At 38.9% G+C, this 26,131-nt stretch overlaps 1 protein-coding gene across 5 annotated transcripts in view; it reads left to right on the top strand.

Moving 5' to 3' along the window:
- Positions 1-526: 526 nt before the first annotated feature.
- Positions 527-26,131, top strand: part of ppp2r5eb (protein phosphatase 2, regulatory subunit B', epsilon isoform b) — a 73,075-nt gene continuing 47,470 nt past the window's right edge. Inside the window, exons 1-2 of one of the 5 annotated variants that reach the window (XM_059352758.1) lie at positions 527-870; positions 14,656-14,816. In XM_059352758.1, the coding sequence (XP_059208741.1) occupies positions 14,660-14,816 (157 nt within the window). In that variant the 5' untranslated portion in view covers positions 527-870; positions 14,656-14,659. Of the gene's footprint in view, positions 1,079-6,821; positions 6,870-14,652; positions 14,817-26,131 lie in introns of those variants that run through there. The other 4 variants (XM_059352759.1, XM_059352757.1, XM_059352756.1 and 1 more) reach the window with 4 other exon arrangements.

The following is a 26,131-nucleotide window of genomic DNA, read 5'->3' as shown; positions in this document are numbered from 1 at the left end:
GCCCATGGGCGTGCACGAGCATTAGCTATATTCATAGTAGACCTATATACTATAGTTATGTAACATGTGACTCTATAATCTCGGGGTTTTGCACAGCAATCCACCTTTCATTCACACCGCGCTGCTTCGGCGCTGAAAATTTGAACAAATATACGGTAAAGCTGGGGCAAATGTGCCGTCAAAGTGCGGGTAAATAAAGTGTAGAAGTGCAGGGCTGGGCCTCGGACTGGTTTAGCCTCATTCCTGCACGCTGTGTGTGCGGAGAGACTCAAACACACACATACACACACACACGCACGCACACACACTTTGCTTTCTGCCCAGATCTCTTTCCTTGTCCCGTTCTCCTCCACCTAACCGACGGATTCAGAGCCTCTCATTTGTGATTGACAGCTCCTCTCGTCCAATCAGAACGCTTGACATTGCTCCGGGGCAGCCAATCAACGGTCGTACGTCGACGTTAACCCGCGTCCAGCACGCTACTGTGCGCGTGTGTTATGTGTGCCATGGTCTCAGCCCAGCAGTGTTGACAATAGGGTGAAAAAGAAACAGCCCCGAATCATAAACCAGCTAAGGAGCAAAAAAACACCAAAAATCCAGGGGTTTTTGGGCAAGACAAGCAATTAAATAAGTGCCAGGAATGTAATTGCGTTGACTTAATCGTTTTATATATTTAGTTATTAATGGGAGTTTGAGGATTATTCCGTTGGAAGGAGAAAAGGTACTCGTGGGTTTGGCTGTTTCAGGCCGGATTTTCCTGCTGTTTTTGCCGCTGGAGGTAGCAGCTAACAGTTAGCCCCGATAGATCTCCCCAAACATAGGATACACTTCCTCCGCCGCCGTCTCCGTTGCGAACCACAGAGGATCAAGGTAAAGTACCACGCTGGGAGAGAGCTTGAACAGCCACTCGGTGCGGCTGCAGCTGGTCGGGACTCGGGGGTCGGGACTCGGGACGGTGTGTTGTTTCCAAGTCGGTCTGTCAGTCTAGCTAACGCTAGCAGCATTAGCACTGCCCCCCCTCCCTCCCTACCTGTGTATTTACACCTGGGATGATGGGTGATCGCCCAAGTCCGCCCAGGTAACGTTATTTTATCAGCACACATGTAAATATTTAGAATTAAGTTTTCATATCTTGTGTTTTTTTGCAAGAAAAGAGAGCTAATGGGCTAACGGCTAATGAGCTAAGCTAACCCGCGATAGCTCTAACGTTAGCTAGCTACTTTAAAATAAATGAATTAAAGCTAAAAATGTTGATAGAATAACTGCTTTATTTCATAGTTAATAATATTAAAGTGTTTTTTGCCACGTGTGGACACTACTAGCTAGAGGTTAAAGCGTTTAATTCAGACGCTTTGGAATCGGGAAGCTAGCGTTAGCTAGCCAGCTAGCTAGCTAGCTAACGTTAGTGAGGTTGTCAAGTTGTGATATTATGCTGCTGCTGCCAGGCCCCAACATGGCCAGCTACCTCCTAATAAACGGCTTGGTTTTTGACCTTATGCAGCTGATGGCCTTCTTTGCTGCAACAGCTGATAACAGTCAATAAGTAACATTAAATTGCTCTGTAAATGCAATAATCTTTATTGTGTTATTTGCTCAGATCTTTTCACTTTTATCTTGAGTAAAAGTAGTGATACTACAGTGTTTTCAAGTAAAAATCTGCATTCAGAATTATTTACAAAGCATCAACATGTCCTCAAAAGAAAAAGTACTCATCATGCAGAATGTCCCATTACACAAAATGCATCATTTTATTATAATTATGTTTGTCTCCTAATAAACGGCTTGGTTTTTGACCTTATGCAGCTGATGGCCTTCTTTGCTGCAACAGCTGATAACAGTAAATAAGTAACATCAAATTGCTCTGTAAATGCAATAATCTTTATTGTGTTATTTGGCTCAGGTGGTGGCTGCAGAGCTGGAACACAGAAACTTTGCTGTTAATCATCAGCAAAGATCTGTAAAAGTACAGTTATGGAAAATATAATAATATTAATGCAACATCTAATCAATAATAATATCTATTTATAGAATAAGCTACCAGCTCTATGTAAAGTGTGGTTAAAATAAGCTCCACATTTACAACTTTTATACTTAAATGCATCAATATCCATAATCTAATAATATAGATTATTCTGTAATGGGACAGTTGGGCATTATTTGGACTTTTTACTTTTAATATTATCAGTATATTTGGAAAATTTTGAATGCAGTACTTTTACTAGATCTTTAAAAACAAAACAAACCAAACGATTAGGGAAATATATTTATATTAATGCAACATATACACCAACTAATAAATAATAATGCGCATGTATGGAATAAGCTACCCAGTAGTATGTAGAGTAATGTCAGTGATTGAAATTAGCTCCACTTGTACAACTTTTACAAATGATTTACACACAAATGCATCAATATTCATAATATTTTTTTTATTTGAAATGTGACCATTCAGCATTATTAGTACTTTTACATGAATACTTTATATTTCAACACTAATACTTTAGTGCTTTCACTTCAGTTTTGAATGCAGGAAAAGATCTCAAGACTTCTTCCAACACTGAATATACTACTATATAAATAATAGTTACATTGTATATTATTCTTTCACCTGTTTTTTTTCTATATCAGCAGCAAAATTGGAACATAAAAACTTTACTTTTTATTCATCAGCTAAAGGATCCTTGAAAAAAATCCTGAACAGTTAGGGAAAATAAATTGATATTAATGCAACATATACACCAACTAATCAATAATAAGGTTAATTTGATAACTTTAATAACTAATTACGTTGCATATTTTTTATTATTAATGCAACATATACATCAGTTATTAAATAATAATAATAAACATTAATATAATCAGGTACCTAGCAGCATGTAAAGTGATTAAAATGTACTCTTTCTTGTGTAATTTGGCTTAGGGGCTGATCTTTCTAGGGCAGAGCTGGTGTCAGGGAAGCATTCGGTCATGGGCAGGTTTGCTTAAAAAGTAATATGCTGATGTTTAATCCCTCCATGGGTTTGGAAAAAAAAAGAAAGGAAGCCCTGTGAATCTGGCCGGAGACAAGTTTAGCTTTTCACGTCAAGTGAAGCCAACTGTCAAATGTGTTGTGATAATCCGATATGAACTTTGACTGGCTTTGCACGAAGATACTGTGTCTGACAAACTCTAAATATGCCACCAGTCTGTCATGTTTTCTTATACAGGACAGCATTGTTTTGGCGTTTGCTGTCAGTGTGAGTGTACAAGTCAGAGAAGAGAGATCATCACCACTAATGACAGTGTAGTGACATGGATGATGAGAGGTAGAAACATGGCGATGAGTGAGAGACACAGAAAGATAAGAGGTGGAAGAAGTGCTCAGATCTTTTCACTTTTATCTTGAGTAAAAGTAGTGATACTACAGTGTTTTCAAGTAAAAATCTGCATTCAGAATTATTTACAAAGCATCAACATATCCTCAAAAGAAAAAGTACTCATCATGCAGAATGTCCCATTACACAAAATGCATCATTTTATTACAATTATGTTTACTTCACTTTAATTGTTAAGGTGGGGCTCATTAAAGCTGCTTTATATACTGTTAGATTGTGGATTTCCCATGTTTTTGTGTCTTAATCTATAATAATGCATTACATTTTTTTTTTCATTTTATTTTGGATTATTAATCAGAATCTGCAAAGTGACTCAAGTTATTAAATAGATGAAGTGGAGTAAAAAGGTGCAACATTTGCCTCTAAGATATGGTGGAGTAGAAGTATAGAGTTGCAGAAAATGCAAGTACATTAATATTGTGTTTAACTGCAGTACTTGAGTAAATGTACTTTCCACCACTGACTTTTCCTTTTATTTCCACTTGACTTCGCCCTGTCAGTCCTGTGTGAATGACAGCAGCATGCCAGAGGGCAGGTGTGGCGTTGTGCATTACATGTGATGGAATTTGTAATGCCAATGTGTGTGCGTGTGTGTGTGGTTTTGTGTAGGCGTGCTTGTAGTTTTGGTACTGTCACACAGGTTCATCTTCAAGGTTTTTGAATGTCAGTCCATGTTGAGGGCCGGTCCAGCCACTGCTGAGATAACTCAACATCCAAAGTCTCCTGTGTTTATGGTGACGCTGGTCTAGTAACTGCCTCCTTCTTATCAGCTGTGTGGCTTTGTGTGTGTGTGTGTGTGTGTGTGTGTGTGTGTGTGTGTGTGTGTGTGTGTGTGTGTGTGTGTGTGTGTGTGTGTGTGTGTGTGTGTGTGTGTGTGTGTGTGTGTGTGTGTGTGTGTGTGTGTGTGTGTGTGTGTGTGTGTGTGTGTGTGTGTGTGTGTGTGTGTGTGTGTGTGTTTAAAAGTTGCTGAGTTCATTTGTTCTTGACTGTGTGAGCAGTATAATTATCCCATGAATGAATCATACCAATTAGAGGTGCTGTCAGATTGCAGTATTCAGTCAATAATGGCAACAGGAGACTTCCTGAAAAAGTGAGTAGTAGAAGGATTTGAAATAGTACATCTGGGATTCATACAGCTTTAATTAGTGTTGGGACCACTTATTCATTTATCAGTAAGTCTAGGAAATTGATAGGTAAAATAACGTGTCCTTTTTAAAAAATGCATAAATAATTTGTTGCTATAATAAGAAAAGCTCCAAGGACATTTCCTGCGTGTTTGTCATGAATCATGTTTTGTAGCTCCCCTTTGTAAATGAATATTAATCAGTTGAGTGTGCGTTTACACTTTGCAGAGCGGAAACAGTTGGATGATTAATCAAGTGATACTCAGGGGTCACTTTCTAAAGGTTTTGCTCGTAGGGACTGAAGACAAACCCCCAGCTTTCGTTAATAAAAGTGGGTGGAAACAATAGATGTGTCTCCACTTCCTCCCACTGTACAACAATGAAGGCAAAATATCCCGGACACAGGCACTGCCATCTTGTCCTGGTGACGTCACACGTAGCCAGACTCTGGACAGTAGAGACAAAGATTAGAGCCTCAGTATCGGGTTCCTACCTAGCTCATGTCCCATCCACTAACATGGCGAGGGCAGGGTTTCTAACTGATACTGCAGCCCGTCACCTGGGGACAATGAAGATGTTTTGGTGAGGCATTGTGGCCACTCTTGCTGCCCTTTCAAGTAACTATTTTGAATTTTGAGAAACGAGGACGATTGGTAGATGAGATTCTATCGTTTGGCACGGCAAGAGGAGTCAAGTGACAATAAAACTGCTTGCTGTGTTTCTGTTCTAAGACCGAGGGCTCTGGGAAGTGGTGATTGTTAGTTGCAGGACAGAGTAACAATTCCTCAAAGTGTAACTCAGCAGATGTTAGGCTTGGGCCAACGGTTTGATCAGCCCAACACCGAACCGGATCGGTATACAAAATTTTACCACTACGTGTCACAATCAGCAGCAGCTTGAATTAGAGTGTTGCAACTCTGGCTAACTTGGTGGCGGTGCAACTCTAAGCTTGTGTGCCCACTACCAATTAATAGAAGAAGAGACTGAGGCTCACCTTTTTTCCTCCAAATTGATTTCACGTTGGCGAAGTTGAAGTTTTCTTTGGGACTAACTCCTGCCGTCACCTCAAAAAACACAAGCCTTCTCGTAAACAAACACAATGTGCTCCAGGCGCATCATCACTCCTTCATGGAGCTAGCTTTGGATCTGCAGAAAATTGCGCATAGTCTGTCCTGCACTATAGGCACCGTTGGTCCCCTGAGCGAGGGGAGATGGTTGGTCGCAAATTCAGTCGGATAAACTTAATGTAATCATAAAATGGGTCTGAAATGGGTTGCCAGTATACTTTGGTGGCTGTAAATTAACCTCTAAGGCTCTCGGTTCTCTAAGTCTGTGTTACACTATAAAACAAGTTGGACATAACACCATGATGCCATCGGCACAGGTTGCTGATGTCATCTTCTTTTTAATTTGCCAGAATGTGCCATAGCCAGAAATGCTGGTTGATCCATTTGGCATAAAATCTGGTTTAACCTCGTACATCAGACTGGCAAATCCGTAAATCAACCGACTCCAGTATATTATACCATCCATCGTATCTGTCTTAGTGTGTATAAAATGTCGTGCTGGAGCTTAAATATTGTCTCCATTGAGTTTGCAATTTTCTGAATATATTGAAGTTGAGTGAAATCGAGCGTAAATGCCTCTACCTCCTTGTTCATTATTAAATTTGTGTCCCTGGAAATCACTTATGAGTTTAGATGGAGTATTGCAGTGAAGAAACTAATTCATACCCAAAGTTTGTTTGGTTTTTGCGGCTCTTTGGGGGGTTCTGAATTTTAACGTTGGACCACAGGCGAGATTCTGGCACTTTCTTCCTGCCAGCTTCCTTTTTATCTCCCATGTGTGTGTTCCTGTACGTGTTTGTTCCCTCACTTTAGCTCCTTTTGCTCAGCCTCGCCGTTGCCTATTTGTTGACTTCCTGTCGAACAGCAGCTCCCTCCCTCCCTCCTCTTCCTCCCTTTCTGTTGCTCTCCCTGTTGTTCGCTGTGCCCCCTCCTCCCTCTCTCTCTCTCTCTCTCTCTCTCTCTCTCTCTCTCTCTCTCTCTCCTTCCTCCTTGTTCTTTAATCCCACCCTCCCTGAGCCTGTTTGGATGTCATCTGGTCTCTTATGTAAGAGGCATTGGAGGGGAATGGCTTTGGTGCTTGGTTGCCATCCGCCTGACCAGCCGCCGTAGTCTTGCTCTCCCTTGTGTGTGTTGTGGTGGCACTGGAGTGTTTTCGCCATTAGCCGGCTAGCCAGAGAGAGAGAGAGAGAGAGAGAGAGGGAGAGAGAGAAAGAGAAAGACAGAGAGAGAGAAAGAGAGAGAGAGACAGTGACAGTGAAAGGACTGATGGTTGTACATGGGGATTCCAGTGCCCCTTTGCACAGGTAAGTGCAGCTTGAGTTTGCACATTTTTAAAGATTTTTCCGAGGGAGAATGATTTTAGTCTTTCCACTGGTGGCATTCAGCAAGTGGCGGAAGCATAAAAGCACTGACAGCTCTTCAGATATTCATTGTTGCTATTGGAGATGTAGCAGGCAGAAACTGAGAGTCGCTCACTGATCGAAATGTACAACATCGCTGATGCATCCTGAATCGCAGCAGTCAGTGTGTTTGATCAGAGCTGAATGAAGCTGACTGGCTGTATGAAGTCATCCTTGCAGTGATTTAAAGTTGTAGCACGATGCATTGCTTGCATGTGCTTGCTTAGTTAAAAGTAATTTTATTTCTACAGCCCCAAATCCCAAACTCAAAGGGATTTACAGTCTGTACATCATATGACACTAGGCACTAGATTAATCTGCATTTTCATGTTAAATTGATTATTTATATTCTCTATGATTCATCTGAAATTGCATCCAATCTAATGTCTTCAAATGTCTTGTGTCAAGATCCAAATATATTTAGTTTACAGTGATATAAAACAGAGAAAAGCAGCATCTCATTAAAACTATTATTCAACCACTGATTAATTATCCAATTAGTTGTTTCAGCTCTATGCCATGCTCTCTGTTCTTACACCCTCAGTTTAGATTCAAAACACTGCCACAGAAACGTCCCATTCAGCCTGTGAGTGAAACTTTTTGGGATATTTTGTGGTAGCTGCTCTCAACCACCATCAGCTCCTCAAATTGTGTAGTGACTATTTACAGGAATATAAAAACCTGTTGTTTATAGGTGTGCACGTCAGAGATGTTCTGCTACGAGCTATTAGCTAGAGATAATCTCAGTAAAGGTGATTTCAGAGCCTCTGACCTGGTTTGTCTTGTCTTTGTGAGGCTCAGCGGCACACACACATAAACACCGAACAGGTGCCGAGGTGTCAATTTGCAGTGTTTTGTTTGTTGAGATGCTGTTGAGACCTACTTTGTATGACATTTGAATAGTCCTGTGCCAAAGTTTGAAAGGCAAAACTGTCAACCAGGGTTGCAGATTTAAATTTTTGTTCACGTAGGATGAAAAAACATGCTGGATGGTGTCCAGCATGTTTTGTATTCGGCCACAGTTTTATTTTTACCACACAGTGGGATATACAGATTAATGCCAAGTTACCTGCCAAACTTTCTGGTGTAGGGTTTAAACCTAACAGCTAGGGATAGACTATTAATCAAATTGTATTTCAGAAGATAATTAAGAAAAAACATTATTGTGCTGTGTTTTGATTCAAAATGACACTCTAGTTTTGTCTTGTATTATAAATCTAGTGCTTTTGCCTTTTTTCACAAAGTTACTCAATAAAACTGGATGTATGAAGGTTTTTAGGAGCTTTTTCAGTAGTTGGTGGCAGTGGCACTACCACATTTTTTATTTAATTTGTTTCTAATTATTTTTTATATTATGGGTTTGCAGTATTTTTTTATATTGTATATTTTTTTTATTTAAATGTATATAATTATATATTTGGATTTTTAAAATGGTATTTATTTAACATTTTTTGTTTTAATTTTTTTCTGTTGAATCATGTTTAAAGTTAAAGAAAATCCACAGTTAAAAAGACATATTTTAAAAAGTTAAATATGCACAATATTACCAAATTCAATGAGTAATCGCTCGTCAATAATTGTTATCTCAGCATTTCCTAATATAATGTGATTATAATTTTCGACATGATCAAACAGCCCTATTAACAGCCAGAGATTAGACAGATCAGCCTTCAGCTGGAGGTATTTTCCCACCCCGGTGAGAAGGTATTCGTTCAGATGGATTGTTAGCAGCTGTGCAGTTATGAAAGAGAAGACAATGAGCAGTGTTGACAGATGACTCTCCTCTTATCTAATTGGTTCTGTCATATGTGAATCTGTGTCTGTAGGGAGGAGTGGTAAATTACAAAAAGTATCCCCTGAGCTCAAGTGAAAGAAAATGTGTTTGTAATTATGACTTGGATTATATATTTTTTAAAATGACGATTATTTTCTGTAGGAATGCTCCGATCAGCATTTTTGGGAGCCAATCACAGGAATCATAAATCTACCGATACCGATCACCGATTACAGAATCGATTGGAGATTAATAATAATCCTCAATGTCCTGTATTTACAATCTAGCCTTGTGCAACACCTAAAGTGTTAAAACCATAATTGTTCTAAAATAAATAATAAATACAATACAGATCTTTATGTACCACAATCAGCTTTTTATTTGTGTAAACATTACATGCCCTGTCAAGAGCAATAGATGAAATAAAATAAATAAGATTCAGTTAATTTTCTTGCCTTACTCCCCAAGTGAGACAAAAAAGGCTTCAATATCATTTTAAACAAAAAGAGGCATGCAGTTTACTGCCACTGCATCGCTTTATAGCCCTTAACCATAAGGTAACGCAAATTACATCCTTTGGATGGGAAATTTTTTTTTTCTAATTATTCTCTACAAGAGAGTAGTTCACATATTGTGGATAAATAACCTTAGCACAAACCGACTAACCTTAACTATGAGTCAATAAGCAAATTTCACTTAATGTTGTAGGCTCCTGGCGTCTAAACGTTTCACTTATGGTGAGCTGAGTGGCGGGTGTCTTTGGGATTTGTTTTGCCCAGGCTTGTTTCTCTACTCCACTGTTGTGACACTGTTTGTGAAAAAACGAAAACTTTGCTATAAGTTTGAAGTTAGGAAATTTGGTTTCCTTGCAAAAACCCGGCCAGATATACATGTCCGGTAAAGAAAAGAAGGATTTGGTTATTTTAGGTCCAGATAGGAATTGTCTTATTAGGATGAAGAATCTTGGTTAGTAAAGGCTGAAAATATACGCACAACTGAAGCTGAAAACAGGAAAATGAATACTACTGTTTATTAATCACAGTTGTCTGTGTTGATTATTATCTTCGCCGTCTTAGAGTCATATCCCATCAACACACTGATGGTCTGTTACCACAGACAGACGAGATGCTCCTCTGCAGTCATTAATCACCTTTAAAACTGCAGAATACTGTACATGATGATGGATCAGCTGTGCAGCCCCAGATAGCTTGTAAAAGGCTTTCAGTGTCTGCTAGTGCTGTTCGTATCCCCAGGCAACGTGCGTGTGTGCGCACTGAAGGCCGAGTGTGTCCCGGTGCCTCTCCTCTCCTTCCCTGTCCACATATTATATACGAGGCCTGGTGGACGTACTGTACGGCTGCCTGTGCGACTTTGACGGAGCATTTCAGATCCAGCCGGCACAGAGTACGGCCTGCAGCGTCTCATTCACGTCTTATTACATAACGATTTCTGCTCGAGTTGTAATTCATTTCTTCTCAGGCCTTCGTGTCATCCAGATGAGATAGTTCTCCAGTTATTGTTGATTTATGTCCTAACTCGTGTCGAAGCCAAAGTTAATAACACAGAGAGTAAGAAAATAATTAGATTAGAGACACTTAAAATAACAGGGTTTGTACAAAGTCGTGAAAATTTGGAGAATGCTTAATTTGAACCGTAATATTAATAGAAAATATGATTTTTTTTTTTTAGTCTGTATAAATAAATAAATAAAAATCTAAAATGTGGTGTGAAGTGCAAATCTCAACAGTTGCCAAATACCAAAAAATTTACTCTTGACTCTTGATTATGAGAAAATAATAAAAATACCATTTAGGGGTTCCGGGGTCATATTTTAATGACATTTTGTAAAAGAGAATAAAGGTTCTTGTATGTTTTATTTAAGGCATCTTATTTTGACAGTCTTCTTGTAAATTCTGTGGTGGATTCTCTTAACACACTGTGCTCTTATTTTGAAAGCTGCATGTGTTTAGTGACAGAAAGTAAGTAGCTTTTTGCGATTAAAACAACTTTAACCACTACATCAAGAAGTAGGAACGTTGCCAATATCATGATATGCATTTTTTTTAACCATAAAAAAAAATACCGATATCGTGATACGATATGGCACACCACTGCGTAATATGCTTGAATTTGAATATCTGGTGTTTCATCTACTGAATTGTGAAACAGCATGGTGGACAATACAGATGTTGTTTATATAATTTCTTACTTTGTTCATACTGTTTATACATATGCCGCTTTTTGGACTTTTAAGTCCTTCCCGACCTTATCACCTGGTCTATTTGTGATGTGCTGGTCTGGGATGTTTAATATTACCTATGCACCCACACCCCGACCTATTATGAGAGCTAGTCTGCAGAAATATGCGTTACTCAACCACCAGAACTGAACTGCAAACTGCCAACTTTATGCATTTATGGTAGCACAATTGTCCAAATTGATGATGACGTCATCCATTGGCCCAATCCTGATCTGCAATTTTACTCTTTAAAAAGCTGCACGAATGTTTTTTAGCATTACCATGTATAAAAGGATATACATCAAACCTCCAGCAGACCGACTGGTTTCCTGCTGGTCTATTTTTATTTGTTTAGTACAACGTGTTAATGTATCAGGTAGAGGAAAAGGCAGACAACCACAAAACTATTTTAGTTTGTAGATGTTGCGCTGTAACACAAATAGCCACCCAGGTCATCCAAAAATTAATGCTGTGAACGACGTGGTTTCCACTGTCAAGAAATCTTTGAACCTTAGTTACATTAAATGTTGAGCATGCTATAATGCAAATTGTCATGTCAGTGTCGACGTATAATAGCTGTTCTATTCAAGTTCCCAAACCAGAACCTTTTGTTTGTAGAGTGTAATGAGCATTACAGTCTTTAGGGCCGTCCACACCTGTAAGATGTACACTGTAAAAAATAATCTGTTTAATTTACGGTAAAATACCGGCAGCTGTGGTTGCCAGAACTTCACCGTAAAAATTATAGTTAGTGGGTTTTCTACTGTAAATTTAAATGTAAATATCAGCAAAAACTGTAATTTAGACTGAATATTCCTGTTATTTTAAGGGTAATTGTGTCATTATTTCACACATGGTATTGCTCCATTAATTTTACATGAAAATGTTATATTTTTTACAGCAAAACTGTGTGTTTCCTACAGTTCATGACAGTAAAAGTAAAAGATTTGTGCTAATCTTTGATTTACAGTAATTAAAAGTGTCTACTACGGTGATATACAATTTTTAATTTTACACCCTATTTCTGATGTAATTTGACAATATTTTACTGTCATTTCTACAAACATTATTTACAGTGTAGATGTGAACATCACATGAAAGTGATCCCAATGATATTGTTCACTGTTGTTGTCGTTCTAGATGTGGCGTGGATTCTGCCATCTACTTGAGTTAGAACAGTTTTTAGGAATCTACACTACTGGTCAAAAGTTTTAGAACACACCAACTTTTTCAGAATTTAATTGAAAATGATGCAGTTTATTGTCACAGTGTACTCTGAAATTAATGCACATTTGCAACATTTAAAATTCTTGATTGAGCATGATAGTGTTTTGAAAGTAAAAAAAAGATTCAAAATCACATTTTATGTTGGACTAAAGGACTAAAAAAAAGACACAAAATGACAAAAAAGACACCAAAAGACACAAAATGATTAAAAAAAGACACAAAATGACCAAAAAAAGACACAAAATGACTTATAAAGACACGAAAAGAATTCAAAAATGGACAAAATAGCCCAAGACTCCATAGAGTTAAGTTGTTAACCCATTTCTTGTTCCCTGAAAAAAGGCCTACTTGTATAATTCTGAAATGTACATTATCTTTTACCTTTTTTTATTTACCTCTGGCAGTTCACCACTAACCTTCGTACCCTTTCAAGCTGTTCATTTGACTTGAACTGCTTGATTTTCAATAAAAAAATGGAAAAATCGGGGTGTTCTAAAACTTTTGACCGGTAGTGTATATTAATAAGTTTCTGTATGGTTATCGCTGCTGGTGTGAGCGGTCCTTTAGCCTCCTCTACAGCTGAAAATAAAAGCTTCACTTTTATTTTTCCAAGCGTTTAGCGTTACTTGTGGGTGTGGCTTTGGTAAAGTGGTTAAGCAGTAGTTTGCAGTAAAGTGTGCCTGCTGCTGCAGCTTGTGTTTGTCTGTCTGTTCTTCAGACGTAATCAGCAGCGAACACACAGCAGTGGATGCTTCCTCAGCTTCCTCACACTGTGGCCACGCCTCGCAGCCACAGCTCCATTGTTGTGGGTAGACTGTTTTTTTTTTATGGTTAAAAAAAATACATATGATATTGGCAACGTTCTTACTTGTTGATGTAGTGGTTAAAGTTGTTTTAATCACAAAAAGCTACTTACTCCCTGTAGCTAAACACATGCAGCTTTCAAAATAAGAGCACAGTGTGTTGACAGAATCCACCACAGAACTTACAAGAAGACTGTCAAAATAAGATGCCTTAAATAAAACATACAAGAACCTTTTATTCTCCTTTACAAAATGTCATTAAAATATGCCCCCGGAACCCCTAAATGGTTATTTTTATTATTTTCTCATACTCTAGAGTCAAGAGTAATTTTTTTTGTATTTGGCAACTGTTGAGATTTGCACTTCACACTACGTTTTAGATTTTTATTTATTTATACAGACAAAAAAAAAATCATATTTTCTATATCTTTTTAAGTATTTGGTAATATCGTCAAGAATATCGTTATCGCAAAAATAGCCCGCAATATCGTGATATTCTTTTAGGGCCATATCACCCACCCCTAGTGTGTGTGTGTGTGTGTGTGTGTGTTTGAGTGTGTGTGTGTTTGAGTGTGATGGTCCTTTGGCTCGTATGAAGGCGGTGTGTTTGTGTACTATAACCAGGTCTCAACAGTCTGCATGATGTGGCTGCTCAGGTTTACTGTGAGACTATTAAAATGCTGAAGGAAGGTGGACTGACACAAAGCTAAAAAAAAAAAAAAAAAAAAAGTCAGTGGGGATGTTTTTTGTTTTGCCACAACTGGCTGTGGAGCTGCATGATAATAGCTCCAACAGTCTCGGGTGATTTGAGCAAAAAGGAGCAAATAATATTTAATTTGAATACCTATGAAGCCCCAAAGAGTTCATAAGAAAACATATTAATGAATACTGCACAAGACATTGTGAAATCATCATATTGATAAGTGAAATTGTAAAAGAATTTTGATTTAATTGGCTGAACAGTGAGCGGTGATGATAACACACTGGCATAAAAAGTGACATGAAATGGAAAAAGTGACTTTTAGATTAAGGTTATTTTTTTATTCTTGCTGTTAAAATATGGTTGATTTAACTATTTATAATAATGGTTTGGGTTTTTAATGGAACAAATAATTTCCAGGGTTTCAGATTATTTTCATTTAGCTGCACTTGCATATAATTTGAGTGCACCTGCAATGTTTCTCTTTTTAATTATACGTTACAAGTATTACCTCTTTTGTCAGTTACCATACATATCTTATCACAATATGTAAATAACTGTAAATAGGAATAAAGGTGCTGATGAGTAAATTTAAAGGCAGATGAAGCCATCTTTGGTGAAGATGTTGTGTCCAAAGGTTGCTGGTTTTAAAGAGTTTTTAATCTCAAATGATGAAAACTTGAGGGCATTTTGATAATAGAGTTCATTTAAATAAGAGTCAAGTAAAAAAGATAAATTAAAGTGTTTGTTTTCACATGAATACCACCTGATTTACCGGTGTTGAATATCATAAGGTTGATATTCATAAGTTCACATGGGTTAAGTTTCAGTTCTGTAAACTGTCGATTCTCTGTGGTTTAATCACTCTGCCCTCGCTGAACTGAATGCATGTCTAATGTGATTGTGTTAACCGCCCCCCCACCCCCCCTGTGTGTTTCTCCCAGCAGGGCTATGTCCTCGGCAGCCACCACATCTCCATCTGTGGACAAAGTGGACGGATTTTCACGGAAGTCTGTCAGGAAGGCCAAGCAGAAGCGGTCGCAGAGTTCGTCCCAGTTCCGCTCTCAGGGCAAACCCATAGAGCTCACGCCCTTGCCACTGCTCAAGGGTAAGAGGGGAGGAGGGGTGTGTGTGTGTGTGTGTGTGTGTGTGTGTGTGTGTGTGTGTGTGTGTGTGTGTGTGTGTGTGTGTGTGTGTGTGTGTGTGTGTGTGTGTGTGTGTGTGTGTGTGTGTGTGTGTGTGTGTGTGTGTGTGTGTGTGTGTGTGTGTGTGTGTGTGTGTGTGTGTGTGTGTGTGTGTGTGTTTGTTGGGGTTGATGATGAGGGAGACTGAAGGGGTAATAACCCAGCCAAGCAATAGCACTTAGTTAATGTTGCGGCAGCAATTATATTCACTTTATTATGATCACAGGCAAGACAAATAAAGCTTGTCGATGAAAGTCTTGCTCCATGAGGTGAAACTTCTATTTGAAATCAGTTTAAACACAGTTTGAACTTCTCCATTTAGCATTAGTAAAGTCAGTTAGGGCTGTCACATTTAAAAAGAAAAAAAAAAATCAAGTTAGCCTCATCTTAACCCTCTGAACTACTTTTGCTTTTGCTAGAAGTCCTCCACATCTAAAAGTTTTTTATTTATCAGGTTAATCACACATTGGCAGAAAATTTGATTTTGCATATGAAGGCATTGTTTTGGCTGCATATTCAGTTCAGCTTTTATTTCGAACATGTGCGAGTAACACAATAAAGTAAACACAAAAACATATACATCCAATGAGAATAATCAAAACAAAAAAAAATTGCAATAGTCAAAACAAACGCTGTAATGTGAACGCAACATGTCCGAAAAGGAGTAGGATGAAGCATAATATGCTTATTTAAACCTTCTCCACTACTCAATTAACACTTTTTTTTTTACAACATCTTTTGTGCAGCCTGCAATTCAGTCCAACTTTCACTATATTTGCAGGTCTCTGCAGAGTCATTCATAGCTTCACAATCGCTCTAACGAGTGCAGAATTGAATGTTTTTTACAGGTTGTGGTTAGTCCAAACCATGTATTTTTGGCCGAATTTGAAAGGAGGCTTATAGAATAATGTGATTAAGATGAAATAGTACTATTTTGAGCTTAGATATGTCCTGACAGAAGTGTTTGTCACACGTGATTTGTTCAAGCAACGTTATGAATGTGAAAATCTAACAATTCTGTTTGTGTTATTAGTGTTATGTCTTTCTGTCCTTGACATTGACACTCTGATTATTCATGAAGCCTCTGCTGCCTCACCAAGTTACTGTAAAGCAAATGTTTTTGATAAAGTTAGCAAGAATCCATTTTTCTCCTTTTTTTTGGTCAATGAATAGAACAGCAATTGCAGTTTCCTGATATGAAATAAAAGGTGACAGCCCCACCTCTTGAATGACCTGGTTGCTCCAGTAAGTTATAAAAAGCTGAGTAAAGGAATGCAAATTATGGATGGCAGAAAGCCGAGTTCAATATTCATTCACTGCAGCCAACAGGGTATAAATGTGACTAAAAAGCAACTTTAAGCTGGTTGTTAACTGAGCTGTGTTCTGTCCTTGGATAACCACATAAGAAATGATAGAAAGTAAAATGGATTAAGCTCTTTAAGGATTTGATGGTGTTAAAAATCAACTTTTGGTCCAGGGAACATGTGGTCACGGTGTCCACAGAATTCTATGTTGACCTCTGTTGCACTTCAAATATTCTGCATATTTGTACATCATTTCACACAGCTATATCCCTGAGATTCACCCTGACACATTGACCGTCTTAAAAGACTCATTTTATGGTTTTACCTCATCTTAACTGCCCGACTTGACTTTGTAAACAAGGACCCACCAGTCTTAAAATCGAGGTGGGCCAAGATAATTATTCTAATTATTCTTGGCTTGTATCGTCCAGATTCTGCAGTGAATTAGCCTCACTTTTTACCCTAACCTGTCTTTTTTAACATGAAGACCGTGCACTGAGTTTGTATTGGTCTCCTTATGTGCACAAAGATGTCATCGTGAAATGTCGAGCCCATAAATTCTTATAAAACTGGTGACTGGAGCTGCTAAACTTAAGCTGTTTTCCTGCCATGCTTGTTTTAAGAGTCTGGTTCTGTCTGAGTGCTGTTGTTTTTTCCATGCCCGCTCCTCTCTCTGTCTGTCTGTCTGTCTGTCTGTCTGTCAGTGTGTGTGTGTGTGTGTGTGTGTATGTGTGTATTGTTAGCTACGTGCCTAGACAGGTAGATCATTGTCATGATCACATAGGGCAGGTCAGTGCGGCTGTCTGTCTGTGTCACTGTTAAAAAGGAAAAGATGCAGTCAGTCCTCTGATTCCCTCAACTGTTCATATTCAGGGAAAAGTTGTGTTTGTATATATATATATGGTCTATATCATACACCACATAGGTAGACCTCAGATTTTTCATTTTTAAATATTTATATGACTTTTATCCCTTTATGTAACCACATGTTTAATCCAGTATGAGTGAACTTGGAGTGTCATGATTCTCTAAGTCAGCGATTCAATTCCATTTTTGATTAACTTTCTCTTTTGGCACTGAAGGCTGAGTCATTGTTAGACTATCGAGTCTTGATTTGAAAAACTCAACAGATCATCAGGTTTATGTCCTGACAGACAACTGTTTAAAGTCTTCTTTTTAAAGATGGGTTACATGGGATCAGGTGTGATATAACTGCCATTTTATTCTGGAACGCTTAAATGACGCAGGATTTTTTTAAGGCCGACACAGATTTTAGAGGAGTACTGTGTGAATTTATACCTTTTTTTATGTTGATTGCTCACTGGTTTTGGCACTAATATAACTATGTAAAAATACTCGTACGGCTGCTTTTCTAAAACACCTTCAACATTATAATACATTATTACATAGTGTACATATAATGTATTACGTTTTTGACCATTTTTAGAGAAGAAATAAAACACTTTACTGTCACTTTTCAGTCTATTGTGACAGAGAAAAGTACTTTTTTTGTTTGTGCCGCTCCTTTCTGAACAAACTAGGTGATGATGACACCATTTCTCTAAGGCTCAAAGGCTTTAATGTCAACTTTTTGATTCCACTAATTAAAATTGAAAGCTAATTTCCATTGATTTCCGATTCAGAATTAAAATGCCTCTAGTATTAACTGGGTGATTTTAAAGAACTCTTGAGCCTATATAAAGGGAATGCTTTCCAGTATTTCACTATTTGTCCTGGAGGACATGTTTATCTAATTCTCTTCTATCCTGTTAATCCTCATGTGACCTCTTTGGTTCGTCTTGCAGCCCTTTGGGGGGTCGGGAACCACTGACCTAGAAGTAGATGGATTTAAACAGATTTCCATCCAGATTGTATGCTCTGCTTCAGGTTTTTGTGATGCTTTATTGTTGGTGACTGGAGATGGCATGATGCTGTGTGTCTCCAGGGAGTGTCTGTGTTTCACTCGGCAGTGTGTGCATGTGTACATATCACACTGCAGTTCAAAGAGAATTGGGCAATGTGCGGTATGCACTTGGGCGTAACGATACACAAAGAGAAAACGCCCCCTTCACGTTTCACTTGAGTAAACACAGTGGTGCTGTGGTTCAGTGTTGACCGAAGGAATGCTGCCACACAGAAACCAGACAGATCTGTCACCTGGCCGGAGAACCATTTCCTGGTTCTTTCTCGGGGCAGGGCATGTTTTCAGGATGGGAAGGGAACCCTGAGCTCCACCTCTGTTGATTTGCTAAAGTGTGTGAGATAGAGGTGTGCCATATTGTATCATTTTTTTATGGTTAAAAAAATGCATATCATGATATTGGCAACATTCCTACTTCTTGATGTAGTGGTTAAAGTTGTTTTAATCACAAAAAGCTACTTACTCTCTGTCGCTAAACACATGCAGCTTTCAAAATAAGAGCACGGTGTGTTAACAGAATCCACCACAGAACTTACAAGAAGACTGTCAAAATAAGACGCCTTAAATAAAACATACAAGAACCTTTATTCTCCTTTACAAAATTTCATTAAAATGTGAGATTTGATGACTTGAATATGAGATGACTAAATTTGTTGCCAACTATTTTTACAATCTATGTAATTGGTTAGTTGTTGCAGCCCTGCTTTGCATCAGAATATGATTGTTCTTTCACACACTGGGGGTGTGAAGAATACATGCACGAAAAAGTACCTCACCTGCAAATATTTTTGCATTATCTATATCGTCAGCAATGCAAATTTGCAACTTTATTTTTTTCTCTTTTACTGGTGGAAATAGGCTTCTATACATTTCTTATTAATTCAATTCTCTTTGTGTCATCTAAATGACTGCTGATAGCGGAAACAAAATCAAAATAAGCACTTTAAATGACTGCAGCTCTACCAACAATTTTATTTATATTCTTGTCAAACTCTGTAGTGTATACTGCAGTATTATTTTAATGTAGTTGCAGTTTAGTTGTGCAATGCCAGAGACAAGTGCCATGTGTGTGTAAAACTGACAGATCGTACTTTCAGTTCTTGTCATAGTTTATTTTGGTTTTTCATTTTTAGTCGTGCTGTATTTATGTGTGGCTCAATGACTGAGCCGGCACATGCTCGGCCCTTTTCAGCACCTCCCTGCTTTGAGTTTCACACGTTCACTTCACATTCGCACAGCTCCACACATTTCTCACCTCTTCAGTCCGATCCCAGTCTGCTGCTCCTGACCGCCGAGCTGCTCCACAGGAACTCTTGCTTTCTTCCTCCTGCACCAGCGCTTCAGGAGGGGGTTTGCTTACACCAGAGTCCGGGTTGTCTTGAATTAGAAACGCTGTCGGAACACGTCCCCAGTAACAGATTATCTCACTGCGAGGTGTTATTCCCTGTCTATAGAAATACTGAATGTTATGAAGCAAAACACTGTGCTGTTGATCACGTTTTCAGCTCATGTTGTCATCGAAGTGTGTTGTCTTTGAGGGCGGTGCAAACCTCTGAATGCTGCTGGTGCACGGTCTGTGCAGAGCAGATATTTAGTTTGGCCGTTATTATAGCAATATCTTGTGCCCATATTAATCTGCATGATTAGCTGAGAGGTTTGGTTGGTGGAGTCTGCAGTTTGGTTCCCAGACTGTGTGTGAATCTTTGAGGAGAGATTAAGTATAGCCAGATGTCACAATTGTACTGTTTTAGCAACAGCAGCATTTTTGTTATATTAGTGATTATGAATGTTGCAATGTACAGAGAATGGGGCCGTAATGTGGACCTTTAAGTTGGCATCCACTAAAGACCAACGAAAGGTGGTTATGTCCTGAAATAAGACCATTATCCTGCAGCTTTAGGGCGCTTTCATCACCCTGAGTGTGTTTGGTTCGTCCGAATCACAGTGAAATTGATACTTTTGTTCTGTATTTAGTCTGGTTTGCTTTCACGGTTTTATATATTTTTGGTTGGAAAGTTTGTGGTGAAAATGAAAAACTTCAGCAGAAGTTGGAGTCAGTCCTCTCCCAGTCATGTTGCATCTGTCGCTCTGTGTACATCTCATAGGTAGCCCACAATCTGCTGCATTTTTGGGTCATATTATGTTCAAAGTCCAATCCAATCGCACTAGAGTTAATTTGGAAACAGACTAAGACCCCCTCTCACTGGTGGTCTCTAACTGGTTGTTTTGGTCCGCACTAGAGTACGATTGGAGCGCTCACAATCGATTCTGCAACAAGGATTTAACCACCAGAGTTCTATTGAAATGGACTAAACTTTGGGTTGTGGATTCGCTCTTAAATTGTTTATTTACTAGGGGAAAATTCCAATATTTTGGAAAATGTGCTTATTTGCTTGTTTCTCTGTTGGTATATTTGCTTTTGTTCAGTAAACATAGTGAATAAGTTCCCAAAATCCCAAACCCATTAAAGTGTGACCGCAACAGTAACTGCAGTAAAGGGACCACATTGAAACCATTTGGATTAGTTTGGAATTATGAGGACTTCCAAGCTGTCTGATGGTCTTAAGTGAACAGAAACCGCTTCAGCATCCAGAAGTCAGTGTTGAGGTGGAAACAAATGCAACAAATCACTTGTGAATCTCGAAGCAGAACCACACTGAGAGCTAACAATGACTTGAATTGACTTTTTATGCTATGAGCACGTCTACTCTGAAGTTGCTTTTGTCTCCTTTTGTTCGTTGCTGAAATGCAAAAGCAGCCTGTAGTTCTTAAAGCAGTAATAATGTCTCATTTATTGCCTGAATCAACCTTCCGTGTGGTCACAAGACAACCACTCTGACCTTTGATCCTCCGTCCCCTCCCATATATGTCTGTGTAAACCAAGCAGAAGAACAAGGATTAAGTTCTTCCACTTGTGTGTTGTGAAGCCTCAGATAAACAGTAGACTCACTGTGGAGGATGCCAAAAGCCCCTGTGTTCAACCACCAACCAGTAAAATTCAATTGGTAAATTAAATCAACCATTGTGGGCCAACAGAGCCAACCTCAGGCGGCCACAACACGTGTGTGTGTGTGTGTGTGTGTGTGTGTGTGTGTGTGTGTGTGTGTGTGTGTGTGTGTGTGTGTGTGTGTGTGTGTGTGTGTGTGTGTGTGTGTGTGTGTGTGTGTGTGTGTGTGTGTGTGTGTGTGTGTGTGTGTGTGTGTGTGTGTGTGTGTGAATGTGTGTGTGAATGTGTGTGTGAATGTGTGTGTCCCTGCCTTTTGTCACCTCTGTTACTTAAAGGCTCTCCCACCTCTAATCCCTCAGCATTATATAACTGCTGGGGAGATGTGTATCGGGCAGCACTGTATTTTATTAAGTGGCTGGCAGTCTCCGAGGTCGCCCCAAGGCTCGAAACATTTGAGGATGTTTTACGCCAGCACTAAGGGAAAGAGGTCAGGGATATTTATATTTCAGTTTTTTAATATTTTACTGTTTTCAAGACAGCTTGGGACAATATATTCGACTTTTTTGTAACCTTCATGCTGCATCTTTGTTGTCATTTTAGATGAAAGATTCCTTTTTGTTTTCTGTTTTTCTCTGCAGACATGTTTTCTATTCCTTTTGAAGTCAACATTCCTGTTCCCCCGCTGTGTCTATATTGTCGCATAATACTTCAGGAATGTTTGTTTTATAAGAAAGGGGGGGGCACGACAGGTATTTTTTTATTTCTAGGACACTTTTATGAAGCATAACTTCCTCTGTTTTTGAAAAAGGATTTCCTTGTTTTCTATTCATTTTGTAACACCCTCAGAGGATGTTATCACTTAGTGTGGCAGTGGTGATTCCTCCTTTCTTAAAATTTAATTTTCAGGCTGCATCTCAACAAAAACAAACCTGTTCTTCTGTTTGTTCTTTATGTAGTCTTTTCTGCACATTTTCACATTCCTCCTTTTCTATCTTTCAAATGGAGGAAGCTGCTTTGCTGTGTTTCTTTCTCTCCATTTCCATAATCTCTCGGTTTGCCTCCTGCCTTGAGGTACACATGTACACAGCAGCAGTAGAGGTGGGCGTATATCTGGACAGATGTACTCGGCGCTGTCATTTCAGCAGACTGCAAAAGCACATCATCAAGATGCACAAATCGCGTCTCTTCCCCCCTCCTCCTCCTCCTCCACCACCTCTTCCTTCTCCTCCTCCTCCTTGCGGGTTAGTCACCATCACAGGTCAGACTTCAGCCAGAAAATGACAAGCAGGGTCTCGGTAAAGCACGGTGGATTACATAAATCCCGTCGCTGGCAGTGCAGCTCATTCTTAGACGTTAAGAGGAAGACCAGGAGGGCGCAGTTTCCTCAAGGGGATCCCCGGGCAAAAGTATGACGCACGCTGGAGGAATTTTCACAATAGACTCAGTTGATTTCTCATTTCATACTCCTACAACAGATAGTGTCTTACCTTTTGTCATTTATTTTTTTAAAATAATGCTTAACCCATTGAAGCCTGGAAAGCGGATACGTCGTCTTGTAGTATTTATATAAGCTCTCAAATACTTTTTGAATTTCATTTCTATCTGCTACAGAGGCTGAAAAATCTATTATTTAGTAGAAGCGTTGACACTTCTGTTGAATTTCCAGAAAAACTTCAGGTTTTAGGGGCTTATTTTAAAATCGCCCAGAGGTTTTACAGGCGTTTCAGGCGTCAATGGGTTAAAACACTGTATTGAGTGATTTATGGCAGCTCAGACGAACTGTACGACTATGACCCTGCACGACAGCTGCAGAGGTGTGATTTAGTTTGGGTTTTTCCTTCTTGCTGCCACTTCACAAGGCCTACTGGAAAAACTGACTTTGCAGTACAGTCAATGCAAGGGACTCTGACATCCTGTAGTAAACATACCCGAACAAGAAGGTCAGCACCACATGAGTTAACACCATTAGTTTGCTGTTGTGTCTAAAGGAAATAACCTGTTGATAAGATCCAACAAGCGTATAATTAAATAGAAAAAGCTTGAAGGTTCAGCAGTAATTTGTCTTTGTTGTCTTATAGTGCAGCAGCACTGTGACTATAAAGTACTAGATTTTCGTGGACTTTCGTGCAGCAGCACTGAATGTTTTAGTTTAAACTGCAGACAGTTATTTTTAATAAAGTTAGGACAGTGTCTGCACAAAATCTACTGCTCGATGCATGGTTTGGTTTAGAGTATCTTTTGCAAACTCTCTATTTAGCCCATCCTTTTTGAACACACCATGCTTAGGAGCACATATCTGCAGATTTGAACCGGCAACCTCCGGTAACAAACCCAATTCCTACCCTCAAGGCAATGGACTCATTTGGCACAATTCCATGTAAAAATGTCACATAAATGTTAACATATAAGTAAGGCTCATTAGTTATTATTGCAGGAGGTGCAATAACATTTGTTAAAGACAAAATTTGTGTCAAAATACAGTTTTAAAAGTATGTCCCGGCCCAGAAATCGATTCTACAGACTTGCAGAAAATCACACCATCATTTCAAAAATAAGTAATTTGCATGAACTATCATTCCCTCCAACATGGTAAATTGCAATATCAGTTAAAATAACTTGCAGTCTGACCATTTTTTCCCCCCAACGTGTGCAGCCCTATTTGGACTGGAGGTCCAAATGTTATTGGAGGTTCTTGGTTTGAATCCAACCACGGACTAAAAATTCTGAAAAAGTGAACATGAATGATGCTGTTCTCACCTCCCTCCACGACTACTGGCACACTGCCCTTGAGCAAGGCCCTTAATCTCCCGGTGCAGAGCTCAGGTTGTACTACATAGCTCCCAAGTGGGACTGTATACAACTTTGTGAATGTGGAGTTAAAGTAAAAACATGGGCCACTCAATACAGGTTAAATAAGAAAAAGTGAAAATTGAAAGGGAAATTGGAAGCATTACCCGCTCCGTCTGCCTATAGACCCTTTTTATTTTATGATTTTTGTGCTGCTGTTAGTCGAGCCGCGCATGTACAGTGAAAAGTTTCTCCAAAGTAATAAACATTCATAAGACGAGTGCAGGAAAAACTGCCAGCTAACTCCCCGGTTACAACCACAGTTGGCATAGCAGCAAACGCATCACATGGGCTGCATGAATCCACCTTTCATGTGTTGAAAAGAGTCTGCAGTGGCATCGTAAATATACAGTAGGAATTATATAAACTCATTTACATACATGTTACAGTTGCTGCATAGTTTAGGCTTCATTAAGTGTTTCCACAGAGATGCTCGCTGAATGAGGGCGAACAAGGAATGCAAACGAGAGAGAGAGAGAGGTGACGAGGCTGGCGGGAGACCTGGAGGAAGGATTAGAGTCCTTTAATGTTCTGTAGTGGAGGAAGAGGAGGGGAGGGAGGCAAACAAACTCAACTCCATCTCTATTTCATTCCCTTTCTCCTCTCTTCACATGCAGAAACATTACTGACCAATTATTTCTATACAAACATTGACAATGTGCAACTGGAAAAAAAGACTTTCTCACTGGAATTTCTTTACTCTTCTGTTGAATTGATGTCTCAATATATAGGCAAGTATAAAAATGTATATGATATCATGTAAATAATAATCTAATGTATATAGTATGTAGAAACTAAGGCTTTTATGAGAACCTTTCCGGTTTTGCACAAAAACAGACCTTTTCTTGTGCATTTAAGCCGACGCCTGATTCCTTCTGCAACTGATGAGCGTGCGCAATCATGTGTGACGCTCGATTGATAAGAAGTGTATATATTACGATGTTAAGAAATTACAAGAGGCAAAAAGTCTTGCAGAACATAGCTATTATTGTGTCAGATTTAATCCTCAGCAAGAGAAACTCTTAACTGATAGTAAAACATGTGAATCAACCTGAACTATTTCTCTATTCTTTAATATATATTTAGTTTTTTGTAAAGTACTACCTTATCATTGATTTGAATAATCAGTGCTGAAAATGTATAAACAGTAGTTATAGAAAGAAACTTTTTTAAGTTGTAGCAAGCCCCACTGCTTTAGGGGGCATTCACACTAAATCAGCAAGTTTTTGCAGCGTTGTGGGAGTGTCACTTATATAGCACATGTGTGTGATGTCTGTGATTGTAGGACAAGCAGAAATACTAACCAGTAATCCCAATTTAAGAGCAGGAAAACGTCAAGCGACTGCACAAGGATTAATGTCTTATTGTTAGGATTGTACAGCCCTGGAAAGGTCAGTCTGGCTGCAATCGATCACTTGAATCTTCACACTTAAACAATGCTACATGCTTAATAAGGTTCTTACCATTGGCATCTTCCAGTCTGATTGCCAGTTAAGTTATATGAGCCAGTGCAGTGTGAGGTCTGGCTGCATTCCTGCAAATATTGTTTTTTGTTTTGGAATGTGGTCCCCCTCCACTGCAGCCATAACACATTCAAATGAATGCAAGGACTAGTGTTTTTCACTGCAACGCCTCATTTTGTGGAAAAAATCATGCAAACACAACTTAAAGTTCATCATATTCTTAAAACCCCCATTTAGGGATTCACCTCGATATTGACTAATTATCAGTTATCTCTGTTACATTTCTATTAAGACATACATCTTGCATGTGTAGCTCTGTCGCTTCAGGACTCCTGAATGAATGTCCTGAGAAAATTGCACATCCTGGTGTTTCTTTCAGAGTCTGTTTTCCAAAGGATGATGAATAAAAGCCTAAATATTTATTCTTTTTTTTTTAAATCTTTATTAGGATGTTGGTACAAACTTAATGAAATGATAACTCCAACAATTTTATGTAAAAAAAGTCAACATCTCTGCTTCCATTTCGACCATATACAATTATAAATAAGTAAGTAAATATTTGAATGGACCAAAGAAATAATTATCCCAGTCAAGCATACCTGAGCTCCTATGTGTCCACAGAGTAAAAAGGTAAAGCTACATTTGTAGTCCACCAATGTCCACGTGAGGACAAAGATTTGTGAGTAAAATCAGCTTTCTCCTCCTCGCATGTTTGTCCTCCTCCTAGCTCTCCTCGAGGTTTCTCTCCTCTCCTTTC

The sequence above is a fragment of the Centropristis striata genome, chromosome 16 (genome assembly GCF_030273125.1).
Source record: "Centropristis striata isolate RG_2023a ecotype Rhode Island chromosome 16, C.striata_1.0, whole genome shotgun sequence".
NCBI lineage: Eukaryota > Metazoa > Chordata > Actinopteri > Perciformes > Serranidae > Centropristis > Centropristis striata.
Note: the sequence above shows the minus strand (reverse complement) of the source record. Positions and strands in the feature narration are given on the sequence as shown.